This window comes from Panthera leo, chromosome D4 (assembly GCF_018350215.1).
Source record: "Panthera leo isolate Ple1 chromosome D4, P.leo_Ple1_pat1.1, whole genome shotgun sequence".
NCBI classification, from domain to species: Eukaryota; Metazoa; Chordata; class Mammalia; order Carnivora; family Felidae; genus Panthera; species Panthera leo.
Window position 1 is genome coordinate 33,737,004 of NC_056691.1, and position 17,278 is coordinate 33,754,281.

Below are 17,278 nucleotides of genomic sequence, written 5' to 3' on the forward strand. Positions count from 1 at the left end.
GATAAACCATTTAAATGTATTCAAAAGAAATACTTGTCATTGGAAATATTGCCTAGGATTTGATCCAGTAGGTCTGCTGACTGTGCTTCAGGGAAATCCTTTCTTTCTAGTTCCATTTTTACTTCCATATGGCTTATCTTGGAAGTGCCTGTCACATACACTCAACAACTGGAAGCCAACTTTATAATCAACTATACTATGGTCTACGTTGGCTTATTTTTAAATTGCCCAAAACTTCCAGAAAGCAAAACCTTTCAGTTTAACAAAGACTCATTGAGCACGGCAGCATGTCAAAGCATCAGAATTCCAAATATAACAAACCAATAACTCCAAAGGGTCCCAGCATCCCACCGATGCAAAATCCACTTGCTATATGGTATTTTGAAAAGCCTGCCTATGACAAGATTTTTTAGCCAAAAAAGGACTTAGAATAGACAATAAATGATACATAGGAAAGCATAACTTTTGCTGAAAGTAACTAAAAATTAGTATCTACTATGTTTGGGCAGAGGAACCTTCTATAAGGAGTGGATAGATAGTATGCTGACATTAGATAATACAAATCAAATTTGGTATTGGGAATAAAGAAATGTCAATATACACTCATTAATACACATTTAATAAGGGACAATGTAATAAAAGGAAGTTTCAGATAATTTTTAGGATATATTTTAGTGGGTGGATAAATTATATGCTGAACTGTTTACTTCCATAGGTTATAATATGTCTCTTAACAGTTTTATTTTTTTTATTTCTTTTAACGTTTATTTATTTTTGAGACAGAGAGAGACAGAGCATGAACAGGGGAGGGGCAGAGAGAGAGGGAGACACAGAATTGGAAGCAGGCTCCAGGCTCTGAGCCATCAGCCCAGAGCCCAACGTGGGGCTCGAACTCACGGACCTCGAGATGGTGACCTGAGCTGAAGTCGGACGCTTAATCGACTGAGCCACCCAGGCGCCCCTCTTAACAGTTTTAAAGACCAGCTTCAATACTTGATTTTCCAAAATAAGTACAGTGATCATCTCAGTGATTCTATTCTCTTTGAGTGATAATGTCATTCTCTTCACTCAATTAACATTTGGCCATATCTATTTTCGAGTGGCAAAACGGTAGTCTGGTTTGTATATTTCCCCTTTTCATTTTCTCTTTTATGACCACTACTTAGTGGAGATCAAAGGCAACAGAATATCTGAAATGAGAGTAATATTAAAGCATTTGACTACCAGTGCAGTGAAAAACTTCAACCAGAAAGTTGAAAATTTTCTCTAAATGAACCAAATTATTCACTGTAAAACTGCTTATCAGATCACTGAACCATTCAAAGACTTTCCAAACCATGTATTAATTCAAAAACTTGACATTTCCTTTTGTTTGATGTGTTCTGTAGTCTAAATATTTTGTCCCCCCAAAAATTCACAGGTAGAAATTTAATCCCAGTGGGATGGTATGAGGAGCTGGGACTTTTGGGAAGTGATTGGGTCTAGGGTGGAGCCCTCATGAATAGGCTTCATGCTTTATAACAGACACTCCTGAGAGCTCCCTGACTCCTTCCACCATGTGGGGGTACAACAGGAAGACAGTTTGTTGTGAACCTGGAAGCAGAGCCTCACTAGATCTCAAATCTACCGTCTTCTTGATCTTATACTTCCCAGCTTCCAGAACTGTGAGAAGTAGACTTCTGTTGTTTATAAGCCACTGAGTCTACACCATTCTGCTACAGCAGCCTGAACAGACGAAGACAATGTCTTCCAGGGTCTCCCAGAAGTTCATAAGGGGAGCTGCACTAAACTATTCTAATGACTTCCCCATTAAACTGACAGTCATTGTATCTTAAGTTTCTGGCACTTTGTTGTAACCAGAGGAAAACTTTGTGAAGCATCCCCTTGTTATGGCAAGGTAGCACTTGGATGTCAGTTCTTCCCACACATGTGGCCCTTAGAGTTTGCACCTCAGCCCCAATCACACCTGGCAGCAGTCAGGTGCTCTACATAGCCCTACTGTCACTTCTGAGTCTGCCTGCATCTGCTCAGTGGCTGCCTGTGGCCCGGCAACACTCCTGTGTCTCTGCCATTGAGAAATATAATTAGGGGACTTAAAGTTTCAGTGAAAAGGTAATTTCTGTATCCCAGTAGTATCAATACCTTTTAGCATTTTACCAGCCAGTACAATTATACTGGTGCATACCAACTGAACCTCAGCTTTGCCTGAACACACGATTAATCCACACTTCTTAAAATTTTAGAAATGACCTCATCCAGCCTGAGAGTGCTGTAAACACGAATGTGGAGAAGGAGAGGGACCTTGCACAAAGTCACCAAGAGATAAATTGTATCCCCTGCTCTCCGTCACACCCCCCCCCCCCCCCAGCTCTTTCCTAGGCCATGATGCCTCTAATTCACTTTCACAGGAATGTTTGTTTTGAGTTGGAATGGGTAGGCTGCCATTCTGAACAGAGGAGATGGGGGTGGGGAAAGAAGGCAGAAAATCCAAGAAGCTAACAAATGGTAAGAAATTGGTGGATTCTTTGCCTTTTATCTGACATTGTGTCTGTTGACAAGAGAAAACCAAGAGTGTGGAACTTGCTAGATAAGGACCCAAACATCCTTTAGGTTGCCAATGTGAGCATCATTCTTTTTGTTGCCAGTGTCCTATTTACATTAAGTATCCACCACTTTTCAAAAACAATCCCATATATCACACAGACTCCAAAGGCAATGTTTGTGCTGCTGTTTCTACAGTTGCTTAAGGAAAAACAGTTTCTGTTGCCCTAGATAGGCAGCGCTTTCAGCTGCAGTTTGAGAAATTAAATGTTCAAGGCCTTCGGCGCTTCCAGTTCTGTTTGGAAAAGGACACAGACCTGGCATTTGGAAAGCATTTGCTCTCCATTAAACTTACCGAACCTTGACAAACCAGAGGGGCCAAGAATTAGTCTGCTGCTGGCCAAGCCCCGGCCTTCCAAAACCGATAACGGCAATGAAAACAGTAACACTGCCATTTATAATCTTCAACGGGATTCTGCCAACTTCTAACCCAAAAGGACCTCACAATCTGAAAAGAATCTCAAGATTTGTTTTATAGGAAAACAAGAAAATATTTTATCAGAATCTCCTTTTTTGCCCAGAATTGCCCCTCTTGGCTACAGAACCAAACATGAATATGTCTCTATCTTAGCTTCAGTCTCTGTTGGGGAAGTATATTAAGGTGATATTCAAGGGCCGGGGAGGACTTAGGAGGTGGAGGGAGTGATCATTAGGTCAGAAGTGCTCCACATGTAGGGGCACCTGGGTGACTCAGTCAGTTAAGTGGCCGATTTTGGCTCAGGTCATGATCTCATGGTTCATGAGTTTGAGCCCTGCGTAGGGCTCTGTGCTGACAGCTCAGAGCCTGAAGCCTGCTCTCTCTCTCTGCCCCTCTCCCACTCACACTCTGTCTCTGTCTCTCAAAAATAAATAAACGTTAAAAAAATTAAAAAAAGAAGTGTTCCACCTGTCACATGTCAAGTCTATGTACTTGCCTAAACTAGTAACACAATATACTTAAAACCAGCCCACCCTTTAGGCCTGGATAGTATCACCTCCATTCATGACCACAAACAACAAATTTTAGTGGAGCAGGGAATTTCCCATGCTATGGCCTAAGATAAACTAAAATCCTGATGCACAAAACATTTGATTTGCTCCAGCAATGGATATCATTGACTTGGATGCATGATTTTCTATTTGGGGACAGAAGATGGGATTTAGTTAGTCTGGAAAACAAAGTAGACTTCTTCACTTCTAACTATATGCCTATACTACTAATCAATGTGGCCCAGTTCAAATCATGTCCCCTTTGTGGAGGGTCAAAATTTCACTCCTAATCCTCAACATTTATAGCACTAAGTACCATTACAATAATAGCACTTTAAGTGATTCAACTCCCACCATAAACCTTGTAAGACAACAGAGCATCAAACAGGAGCAGTGATAAGGGAAGACTGGTGAGGACAAGAGAAAGCCACATATCCCTTAACCTTGGTTAACCTCTTTCAACTTGTAACACTAATCAAAGCTGCTCAAGAATTTGTTAAGCATGAGGCTTACATATTCCCTCCATCTTGCTTTCCTCAGGAAGTGAAACAAAGTACAAGAGAAACAGCCAAAGGCAAATAGATGAAGGGGTGGGGGGGGGGGTGGGGAAGGACAATCACCACTAAATAACAGAGGCTCCTGGGCCAGGAATCACCTTGGCAAATCCTACCTTGGAGACTCCAGGGGTTCAAGCAAGGCTGCCAACCATGTGTCCTAGTTGCCCACAAATAACACCCTTGGAGTGGAAACCCCAGCTGTATACATTTTACTTTCCTACCAGTGCTTCATTTTTTCCAAACTTTTTCTTCCCTCCATGTGGTTGCCCAAACCAATTCATGTGCTTACTGGCATGTTATGAAACATGGAAACAATTAGAGACCACATTCTAGGGCACGAGAGAATGACTCTCTGCAGAATCAGTGAACTATGCAGAACTTGAGAGGATTTGGCAAAAAAAAGATGGAAATTGTAAAAAAAGACCCACTAACAGTATCTCATGTCATACAGCACATTCTACAAGGCTTTAAACTGATCTGCGTGTTTTCAGGCAGCAATTGTACTTTACTTTCAAAATCTCTGGTTTTTAGTCTTATATTTTGTTTCCTTTCTTTATATATACAAATGAAACTCATAGAAATATCCACTGTACACATTCTGTCTTCAGGGTTGATAATAATGCATACACTATGCAGTCTTCTCAGTGAAGTTTAGGATTATTGCAAAGCCACATTTGAGGGGGAGGAACTACATCTGAAAATCAAAGAACTTAGGTTTCCAAAAGACCAGCTAAGTTCTAAGTCATACCTCACACTTGGAAGGGCTTCTTTAGCCAATGAAATGCTAAGAATGGTCAGTTCTCTAACAAAAGGCCACTGAAACTTCTAACAAATGCTAATGAACCCTGGAGCCTTTTGTGTGAGTGAGCTATTCGAACTTGGCAAAGGTTAGAAGCTGCTGCTTTACCATCCACAGGCCTGAGTGACAAGGCAAAGCACTAAGCTAGAAAACACAGGAGACAGGTGCTAAGGGAAGAATTCCCTGGCATCTTCAAACAAATAAGAATGGGGAGGGGTAATGCAAAACTGAATCAAAAGGAAATGTGGTATCAAGAATCTATTATCTTTAGTGACAATTATTACTGCATGTGATTCATGTAGATAGTATTATTTTCATATTGTATTGCTTCAAGATATGGCCATAATGGAAGTCACAGCCAGAATGTCCTTGTGGTCCATGTACAGACTGATTAACAAAGTTCCCTCCAACAGGGTTTCCATTCTGGAGATTCTGTTCTGAGAAAAGCAACTGCAAAAGACTCCCATGTTCTGAGCTATGCTTGACCACACTACATGGGTTCCCACTGGGAACGGTGGGCAGAATTCATCATGAGCAGTGACTGACTCTATGAGGCTGGTCAGGATTCATTGTCAGCCACAGAGGAACAAACTCATTGCATTTGGGAACAAAAATTGAATTATTTGGGAGTGGCTTTAGGAGAAACTGAGGTTGTTTTGGTATAGACTCCCAGTTCTCTCCCTCTCTCTCTCTCTCTCTCTCTCTCTCTAATACGATGTTTATTGGCAAATTGGTTTCCATACAACACCCAGTGCTCATCCCAACAGGTGCCCTCCTCAATGTCTCACCCCCCCCCCCATCAACCCTCAGTTTATTCTCAGTTTTTAAGAGTCTCTTACGGTTTGGCTCTCTTCCTCTCTAACATTTTTTTTTTCCTTCCCCTCCCCCATGGTCTCTTGTTAAGTTTCTCAGGATCCACATAAGAGTGAAAACATATGGCATCTGTCTTCCTCTGTATGACTTATTTCACTTAGGATAACACTCTCCAGTTCCATCCACATTGCTACAAAAGGCCATATTTCATTCTTTCTCATTGCCAAGTAGTATTCCATTGTGTATATAAACCACAATTTCTTTATCCATTCATCAGTTAATGGACATTTAAGCTCCAACGGAATGGGAAAAGATATTTGCAAATGACATATCAGACAAAGGGTTCGTATCCAAAATCTGTAAAGAACTCACCAAACTCCACACCTGAAAAACAAATAATCCAGTGAAGAAATGGGAAGAAAACATGAATAGACACTTCTCTAAAGAAGACATCCAGATGGCCAACAGGCACATGGAAAGATGCTCAACATCACTCCTCATCAGGAAAATACAAATCAAAACCACACTGAGATACCACCTCACGCCAGTCAGAGTGGCTAAAATGAACAAATCAGGAGACTATAGATGCTGGAGAGGATGTGGAGAAATGGGAACCCTCTTGCACTGTTGGTGGGAATGCAAACTGGTGCAGCCACTCTGGAAAACAGTGTGGAGGTTCCTCAAAAAATTAAAAATAGATCTACCCTATGACCCAGCAATAGCACTGCTAGGAATTTACCCAAGGGATACAGGAGTGCTGATGCATAGGGGCACTTATACCCCGATATTTATAGCAGCACTTTCAACAATAGCCAGCTCTCTGCCTCAACCAAACACTAACACCTGAGACTCACTGAGACACCTTGTCATAGTCCTTATCTTGGTCAATACCTACAATAATCCTTCTCTGTAATATAAAAAGGAGAAATGAAACTTTCAGGGGTCCTAGTAATGTGTGCATTGTCACATACCTAGTAAGCACTACATCTGGGAGCTAAACCCAGACATTTGACTGCAAGGCACCTCTACTTGGGACTGTGTTGTATAATTCCCTTCTCTCTGATAGTGGCATCCTCAGGCACTCTTATGAAATATCATCTATCCTCTCTTCCTTTTCCTTTTCTTCTCTCTCCCTCACCCCAAACTGCCAGTTAACATGTTTTCCTGCATACACGTATTCTACAGTACACAGAAGTGTTTATACACACATACTTTTCATATACCAAAGGGGTGAATGTTATTTCAAGAACACGAGCCTTATTCAAAATAATGAAATTTCAGGCATCTGCTCTTGGAGAAGTGATTTGTTTCAACCACCTGGACCACCTCCCTTTATGAGGGAGACTACAGGCAGTTCCTAAATAAAGCCAGACTAGTTCAAATGTCTGCTTTGAAGTTGACTACAGGGAATTGAGAATTCACTGAATCCCCAGATCAGCCCACATAACCCACAGAGTTCCTAAAGTATAAAGCTATATATTTCAGCAACAATTAACCTCTATTTATAACGCCTTGAAAGAGAAACTCAATACAAGTTCTTGTTTGTGAATCCAGGAATGCCTTCTCCTTTCTGCCTAGACTTTAGGTGAAAGAGCAACTGGATAGGAAAAAAGTGAACTGGGAGGATGTGAGGGGAGAAGATGGAAGAGCAGGGGAAATAATTTGGGGGACTGGTGCCCTGTTAGATCTCTCAGCTGCATTTGGTCATTTATTCTCAAGTATTCTAGACTGGGGGACAAAGGGCTCTTGGGCCTTGTAGGTCAGGGCTCATTTGTATGGTCAGATTGATGATGTTGAGACTCTTCAATATTGGCTTATGCAGGTCACCACAAGTTTGGGTACAGACTGAACCACCACAGAATAAAAATCACAAGACAGTATTTTAATTGGCCTCCTTAGGCCATTTAACAAAGGAGAAAGCTAACTTGCAAGAGCAAAGAGTAATTAATGAAGGGAGCAAACAGAGGTTCATTTAGTAACTTCAAAATAAGTTCCTCTGTCTGAGGTGGGGAAAAAAAAAGTAGCCTGCAACATAAAGATAAACTGTAGGTATTTAAGTCACAATGCCTTCCGCCAAGAACTGCTCATTACCATCAGATGCTGCAGTGGCAGTGGGGCCAGTTAGAACTAACTTTATTATTAGAAGCAATTAGGGAGAAAAGGGGCAGAATTTCATTTGGTTATTTCAAAACAAGTTTCTGTGCACGGTTTAATGAAGGCCTGCAGTGTCAAGATAAAATGTGTGTTTTACTGAAAACAGCTTTTGCAAATGATTGCTTGTTACCAGCCGGTATCTCCAGGCAAAGCAGTCTGGGTAGGTTGGATTTACGTGCATGCTGTAATATAATAGTTCAGCTGTCTCAGCTTCATAGAAGTGTTAACAGGCAATATGACTTGATGGTTAAGCACATGTGTGCTGGAGCCAGACTGTCTGTCTTCAAATCCTCACTCTGACCTTGGTAGTTGAATGACCTTGAGTGACCTTCTGGAATGTTCTAGGCTTAGTTTATTCCTGTGTAAAGTGGAGATCATAGTAGTGTTTATCTCACAGGATTACTGTGAACTATAGAGGCGCCTAATATGTGTTAGACATTGTTGTAATTATGAAGAGTTCTATCCAAGAAACATTGGGGTGGGGCTTGCTGCTATACAGGGGTTACCCTGAGTACAAATCAATAATGGATCCATTTACATCTTTTGAATGGAGTTTTCCCATAAAGAATGACAAAGATATTTGTCTTCACATTCATAAAGTTTTCATCTAAACTCCTTTGGGACAATATTTCAGTATTTCTATATGAAAAGTGTAATTGCTTTATGGGTTTGCCAAACCAGTTGTGTACCATATTCTTTATTTCCCACCTTTAAAGTAATGGCTGGGACTTTTTATATTTCCCTAAGTCTGAGCTTTTCCTTTATAAATCTCTTGTGCAGCCTTCAACTCTTCCTTCATATACATACCTGGGCTAAGAAACTGCCATGTACCAAGCTTAGAAGACCATTTAAAAAAACCTCAACTATCACACAACAAATGGGGAGTTGGGCTTTGGCTTCCTTCTAAATATCCTTTTGAGGCTACTGTGACCACAGTAAAAGAGATCTCTCACCAGTGCTTTCAAATTCAACGTCCTACTCTTCAGGGAGAGGATGTGCTGCTTTCAGTGATTTTTTAGATACTCCTTCATTAAATTCTCAAGGTTAAAGATCGATTTTCATCAGATGGCTACAATATTTGCATATTCACTTGGGAATATGGCATACTGCTTACCCATTATGTTTTAGTTTTGCAAATCAATAGCATTTAACTAATGTTCCATGCACCATAATATTAGACCCATATGATGAATAAAACTCCTTTCTTAGACCTTAACAGTGACGCTGTTATTAAAATCTATTCATTTTGGAGAAGGCTAAACTAGCAAAATGCCCTCTACACATTTATGTGTTTTCTCAGCTGTGTATTAACCCACATCATTTTTCTGGTGGCCCTAACTTAATTTATGTTAATTTGAACAATTTACATAAGAGCCTCTTTTATAGAATTTCAGATCTTACCCTACAGATTATAAGAAAGAAAAAGTTAAAAACATGGGCAAGTATATATTGGTGGGATTCTCCCCCAAAGTCTGTGTGTTCTTGTTTAATATGAGTTTTAGAAACAGGTTCAAGCTAATATTTATTTTCTCTAACCAAGTTGTCTACTTTAAAAAAAAATTAATGCTTATTTATTTTTGAGAGAGAGAGGGAGACAGAGCATGAGCGGAAGAGGGGCAGAGAGAGAGAGGGAAACAGAATCTGAAGCAGGCTCCAAGCTCTGGGCTGTCAGCACAGAGCCTGATGCGGGGCTTGAACTGATAGACCATGAGATCATGACCTGAGCCAAAGTCGGTTGCTTAACCGACTGAGCCACCCAGGAGCCCCAACTTATCTACTTTTTTGAGTACTACTTTTTTTTTTTAAATCTCATTGTAACATGAGAGATTTTCCTTCTTGAAAGACTCAGTGTTAAAGAATAATTTCATCAGAGTTGTTGATGCCCATTAACTATTAGTGTCTCTTAGAAAGTCAAAGCTTAAGGAAAGGTAGATTCTAAAAAGAATGAAATATTCTATGTTACATAGAAACTACCTGAGGAAAGATTTGAGAGGGAGAAGGTAGATATTCTTACCCTGGATCGTTCTTCTAGTTTTGTCATCATGACAACTGTTGCACTCCGTTGCTCCCATATCATTCTCCAAAAGTCCCCAAATGTTTCAGGCAGAGATCCTTGTGTTGCAATATAAGCATTTTGTTTCCTATAGCCATCTATATAGTTGGCATTCACATAGTCACTTCCGGGGATGCCTGTAAAACAAGAGGTGTTATTCCACTAGGTGAACCTATCATGAGAGGAGACAGCCTGATATCTGGACTAATGACGATGTTACATTATTGTTCCACACTATGCTAGAGGAGTCACAATATATTCAAGTTTGGGTTTTAAGCAAGATAAAAACAGGTCCCATGGGGACTATCCCATTAAAGAAATACAGTGGTCCAGGTGTTGGATCTTTGTAATATGACAAGGTAGATAATAAAGAAAGAAAAATACAACTGATTGTCCATAAGGTGCTATTCCTCTCACCCACTGTCTATTTTCTCCACTATATCAGTAAAATATAGCATGCAAAGAAGGCTAAACAATTATCTGGTCACATTTCTCACTCATGCAATTCCACATTGCCAGACAAAAACTAAATGAAATAATGCCTGAGTCTGAAAATGCAGTGTAGAGTGGAACATGCCATAACAGTGAAAAATTCTTCACAAATTTAGCTAACAGGGAACTCATTTGTAAACTCATTTAATCCTTTCAAAAACTCTGTGAAATAAGTCCTATCAGGATCTTCCTTTCACAAAGGAGAAAACAGAGGTGCATGGAGATTAAAGAGCTTTCTCAAATTGGTGGAGTCTGGATGAATTTTAGGCAGTGTGTCTGTTATGTCTGTCTTAACCTCTGCGAAGACTACTTCTCATTGAATCTCACAGAATTGTTGTACCACATGCATCTCTCCTTAGATTATGACAATTGCCTCTTATTTGGTTATCTCATATCTATTTTTGTCCTTTGCAGTCTGCTCTCCACCTAGCATGAGAACAGTTTTTACAAATATATTTCAGACCCTGTAATTTCTCTCCTTCAAACCCAACAATGGCTTCCCCTTTTACTTCAAATAAAATCCAAACTCTCAATAATGGCTACAGAGCTCCTCAGTTTTTCTTTTTAAAAAAGTAAATTTATTTATTTTCAGAGAGAAAGAGCAAGTGTGGGAGGGGTGGAGAGAGAGAGGGAGAGACAGAATCCCAAGCAGGGTCTGTGCTGTCAGCGCACAGCCTGATGCAGGGCTCAAACCCACAAATCCTGAGATCATGACCTGAGCTGAAATCAAGAGTTGGGATGCTTAACTGACATAGCCACCCAGGCACCCCATCTCTGCACTTTTTCCAAACACGTTTTATTCCATTCACTTCCTTCCCTTCTAAACTCTAGACTGGACCACCTCTGTTGTTAGAAAACATCACTCTCCTACCTTATTGCCATCCCAAATCCTAGAACACACTTGGTGTCTCCTTCCCATTGTATAATGCTCAGCCTGCCTCTCAGAAAGCCTGCTCTTAATACTCTCAGACCTCAGAACTCCCTTAACTACATTTTTTTTAAAGTTTATTTATTTATTTGAGAGAGAGAGAGAGAGAGAGAGAGAGAGAGAGAGAGAGGGATAGAGAGAGCATGCATGAACAGGAAGGGGCAGAGAGAGATGGAGTGAATCCCAAGCAGGCTCTGCCCTGTCAGCGTAGAGCCCACTCGGGGCTTGACGTCATGGACCCATGACATCGAGACCTGAGCTGAGCTGATATCAAAGTTGGACACTTAACCAACAGAGCCACAAAGGTACCCCTCACTTGACAACTCTTTACACTACTTATTACACATTGTAATTATATACTTGTTTGTTGACATGTTTATTGTTTGTTTTGACCTCTAGACCATGTCTCTTGTATTAATTCCTTGCTATCTCAAGGGACAAAAAGAAATTTGCCCAAGTTCTGACATTAATAAGTAGCAGAGCTTGAATTTAATGCAGATATTCTGATTGGAAGTCTAATTTTCCTTCATCACACCTTTAAGAGGGATACAGGCAAATCTGAGCTTCTTTCAATGAGAGTGACCAGAGCGATTAAGGAAATCAAAGCTGTTCCATATGAGAAAGGCATGCATATTATACTTGGCAGAGGAAAATATAAGGGATGAGGACTCTGCCTGTGAGTACCTGAAGAGAGGAGTAGATTTACTCTGTTGAGACCCAAGTTTTTCAATTCTGAAGGATGTAACCACAGAGAGATGAATTTCATCTCCAATATCATAAAGCATTTTCAAATTTTCAGAATCAAAAAGCGAATAGATTTCCTTGAGAGGTAACAATTGCCTATCCCTGGAGCAGACCAAGCACTTTACAGGGGTACTGGCATATCATACAGGCCTGATATGAGAGGTAGCACCAGAACCTATATATGGCCCCTTCTTGCCCTGGGAAAATATGAGTCCTGGAACTATGAGAAAAAAGAAAAAAGAAAATTTTCTTTATAATGGAATGCATGTTCCCAAGCTAAAATTGTTATATTTCACTGATTGCCACTTGCAATTACTTTGACTGCTTTTCTGATTCCAGTTGTAAAACTGATCCTCTCAAAAAAGTAATGAAAGTCAGATGGGAACTACTGGGCTCCGAGATGAACACATGGATATGGAATACCACCAGCATTAGTGAAAAGCCTTTTGAGTAAAAACTGAAATGCACGGCTGGTTGTAACATTATTTATCTATTACAGCTACTCAAGAAGCAGTTGGGGATCTGGCAGTCCTTTGTTGATAAAGATCCTATTCCTCCAGACACCAAGATTCAAAAGACAGTTTAAATAAAGTCCTGAGGTTACTGCCACTGGGAAGCACGCGCAACCTCATGTCCACAGAATTTGGTTCTGAGCCAACAACGAATCTATTTTATAATACAGGGAAAGCCCACCTTCAAAATTTTAATTTAGCAGTTGACAACATTAAAGAATTGATAAAAAAGGATTATGGCTAAAGGTCTCCAATATACAGAAAAGTTTTTTCCAAGAAAATTCAAAATAGAGAAGAAACCTGGGTTAATGACTCTGAAAACGCAGCAGCTGGGCACTGTGCCATTTCCCCCGTATCAAGGATAACAACTGTATCTAAACAGTGTGTCAGAGGACAGAGGAGATGGATATGAGGCTCACATCTAAAGGAAGAGAATCAGACCCACCCAATATTTTTATATAAATTTTAATCATTTACTATGTAATGAATTGTTTTTTGACATATTGCTTAAGTTTGAATAATAAATTATGATTATTATTTTTAGGGAGGAGTGGGTTGCTACTTAATGCTTGTATTTCTTGGGGACAAAAACACAAACAAAATCTGCTTGAAAAATACTAGGCACCTGGTATCTGTACTTATCACCAAGTGCTTTCAGAATTGGGGACTTGATATTTTGAAAAGAAAATTAAAAGGAAAAATTCAATACCTAGTAGAGCTAATTATTAGCCTAAAGTTTACATCTTGAAAATAATGCTGGGGCTCCTCTTCTATTTTGAAACTTACCTGTAAGGAGGTAGTATCTGGAATAAATGCCTCTTCTTCCTAGCAAATCTCTTTACATACTCTGGCAAAAAGACATTTCAGGTAAGTCTTCTTATACACATCCTTCACAAGATGGGGATGTGAGAGAAGACTATTCTACAAAAGCTCTAAGATCTAATGTATCAGTATTTCATATAATCCAAATAACACACGATGTAGAAAGATGAATGGGAAAAGATTTTAGAAAGGGTGGAGGCATGCCCTTTTACAAATATTAACCTCAGATTGGAAACTAAAGTTGAACAGAAGTGTGTTTCAAGTAGATGAGATCTCTGTTTTCAGTGTGACATAAAGATTTTTCAACAGACTTTGTGAAAAACAACATCATGCAGCCTTTCCAAGTGTTTTGGTACCATGAAATGCTTCTTCAGTAGCTCTTGATTTTGATGTTTCTGCTGGAAGGCTGGATCTACAAAATCCCTTCCCTTTATTGGGGTGACCTTCTCCAAGTATTGCATATTTGTTTATTTAATTTTCAATTCCCTGCTTTATCCAGAAAATGATTTTGCATCTGCTAATACAACACTAATCAGAGTGCACTACTAATCCAAAAGAAGTGTGTGAGAATTAATTGAATTCCTCTGGGGCTATGATGGATGGAAATCTAACTTAACATGTAATACTAAAAGAATATAGAATTACTATAAATTAGCTAATCGCTTTTATTTTCTGGAGTCAAGAAGACCTTCGTCCAATGTAAGGTAATAATGGCACTTGTGGTGTGTGTGTGTGTGTGTGTGTGTGTGTGTGTGATTAAAACAATGAAAACATAACAAAAATGTCTGCCTTTAGCTCATCATAATCGAAAACCCTAGGGCTGGACCTGCTGGCAGAACTGTCTCTCAGGTAACTATAACTTAGATGAAAACTTGTTGTTTCCTAGGAATTCATGGCTTTACTGCCTTTATAAAAGTAACTTTCATGATTTCCCATGTATTATTTCATGTGTACTCTCCAGTTACCAATTGTCATGTAAACAGGTCCAACACCAATAATTATCATTCTAATCTTGTAAGTGAAAAAACTGAGGATAGATCTTAAGTTCATATTATATCTATATGCCCCTTTCCTGTGTTACAGTGTATTTCATTAGGTAAGGGACTATTTTTCTACGTTTTATACACATATTACTTACATGCTTTATATGGGGCTTTGCATTTGGGGTAAAGAAACCTTGAGGTTATAAAACTCAAGGCTTTAAGACCAAAAGAGGTTGTGATGAGGTGAATGATGGGTAGAGTAGTGCTTCTGTGTCCTTCATGCACAGCAAGACACAGAAATAGCTATTCAAACAGAATTAGGCCAGTTTTAGCCACTCATTTCATTTGCTGGGAATTGCTGGTTATAGCTTTCAGTGGAAAGGAAAGTAAGTTTAGGCATGGACTTCATGCTTCATTGTTCTTTTAATTGTTTGCAAAGCTTTGGAAACTTACCATGAATTCAACATGCAAAGGCAATGTCATTTTTCTTCATCTAAGCATAGGATTAATAGAACAGGGCTTCATGATGCTGGTCCCACATGTGTTTGAATATTAACATAAGGAGAAAAATCCTTGGAAAGATGAAGCTACTCTGAAAGAATATTCGTGATGAATAAATAATTCATACTGAAGAATGCTTTAAAACCTTGAAAGCATGTTGAACTGACAAAGAATTTACTATCAGAGCTGTTTTGTCATGACTGGGTTAATTTTTTTTTTCCTGTTAACTTGAGGAGGACTAATTGGCGCATATGGGTCTATTAAACAACAACAAACAACTTGCTTTGTATTCAATTTTTCAGGTCAGGAGATAATTTGATTTGAAGAGATTTGTTGAACAGTGCTCATAATTGTAAAAGTTTATAATAAGGCTTTATGTCCTGATAAGTGAAAAAGCAGGACCCAAAATAGTACATGGATTATTTTATAAATGTAAAATGAAGTAACTATAAGGGGTATGTGAATACTTCTGTATCACTCCATACTGTAGGGAAAGTCACATGTGCCTTTTAAAGTCTTGAAACAATACTTAGCACGTGCTAAAAACTTAGAGAAATTGGCCAGGAGACCAGGACTCCTGTCTAGGGCTGCTGGTAGTTTGCTCTTTGACATTTGGGCGGTTGTTCAACTTGTCCAGACCTCTGATTGCTTATCTGCTAAACAAGGCATGTTGGACAAATTGATTCCCTCAAGTCCTTTTGAATTCTAAAATAAGATGTCTCTCTGTGGTATTCTTAACCTTCTTGGATTCAGAAATCTCTGTGAAGTTATTTTAAGATAGAGGCTTTGTGTCTCTCAGATTAGGCAGGAACATGCTCTGATGCTCTTTCAAGCTGATTCCTAGTGCTTCTATCTCTTATGTGCTGACACGAGGTTTTTTTTGGTGTGACTGATAGTTGAAATCTTGATTAGAACCTAGTGGGGTAAAAGAAAAACAAATTCAAAAACAAGAGGGAGCAGTGGGACTAGACTAGTAGGCAGTCTATTCATGGAAAGAAGCTGTCCCTGGATTGTGGAGGTGAGAATGAGGGAGAGGCAGCATTAGAGGGAAGGCAGAATCCCATCCCTGGTTCCATTGGACCAACTGCTGCCCTACCACAGAGCTGGGGATGGGCCTTCGCTGAGTGGTTGCCTCTGTCCTGATTCACAGCAGGGCCCCAAAATCCAGGTACTGTTATTTCTGTTCACTACTACAAATCCTTAGTGAAGTTTGTGTCAAGAAAAATGCTTTTTGGTAAACCAGTTTAATCCATGTTGTAAGACAGAAGTACTTAAGACCTAATGGAGTACAAAAGCTACTTTTTACTTATAAACAATGTCCCCTTCTCCAATTCAACACACACACACACACTCCCTAACAAGAATGAATTGATGATAAAGACCTAGATTGCAGTTTTACCCACAATGCAGAAAAAAAAGTATTAACTTTGTTTTCTGACATTGGCAAAACTAGAGAAGAGAGAATAAAAAAATGAAATCCTATAATAATTTATTAGTAAATTTATTTAATTCCAAATGACACAGGCCTTCTTTCCCCTTCACTTGCACCATGACAGCCACAACAGCCACATCAGAACTAGCAAAATGAAGGATTCTTTTTCTAACACAGCAGAAAAAACCCAAGTGCTTCTTGCAAAGGCACAGTGTGTTATCTGACACAGTGTCCCAGAGGTACCACACATTGGCAAGCTGCCCTCAATGTTTCTATGGTACACAGGATGATTATTTTAGAAGCATATCTTGCTCTGTGGGCTCACCATTACAATGAGTTAATGGGGGAATGGATACTTTTCAAAGAGTTTGTGAAGCCAGCTTCCATCCTCTCAAGATTCTATGTCCTCTCCCCCTTGGTTTTCTATTCCTCAGCACTGCTGAAGAGGCTGGGTTATGAGAGAAGGAAGTGGGTGATTGAATTGTCACTGAATGCATCCCAAGGTTAGCTACATATATTGAAACTTATCAGCACCTGTGATAGAATGGACTCGTTTCTAGTTAAGGAGTACTTTTCCCTGAAATAAAGCAAAGCTTGGGCCAGTACAGAATTATAGAGTTTTGGCCTACTAAGCTTTTATTAATAAAGATCAAATTATTATTATTCAACAGTGAGGTAGTCTGAATCAAAGGCAGAATATGGCGACAGGAGCTCTGTCTGTAGGAAACACACAGAGCCCTAGCCTCCTCACAGATCCTAAAATATGAGCAGCATTTTCATTATGTCTTTGCCCAATACCTCTTTGAGAATCTAATGAGTCAATGCATTTGAAACTTCCAAAATACCAGTGGATATTAGTTATTCTTATGATGAATGTAATAAACAGTAATTAAATAAGCCTAGTCATTCTTTAATATT

General features: G+C 39.4%; 1 protein-coding gene across 3 annotated transcripts in view; it reads right to left on the reverse strand.

Moving 5' to 3' along the window:
• Window positions 1–17,278, reverse strand: part of PTPRD (protein tyrosine phosphatase receptor type D) — a 516,904-nt gene that overhangs the window by 52,004 nt on the left and 447,622 nt on the right. For all 3 annotated transcript variants that reach the window (XM_042912355.1, XM_042912354.1, XM_042912356.1), the window contains one exon: window positions 9,908–10,083. In XM_042912355.1, coding sequence (XP_042768289.1) covers window positions 9,908–10,083 — 176 coding nt within the window. The remainder of the gene's footprint in view (window positions 1–9,907; window positions 10,084–17,278) is intronic.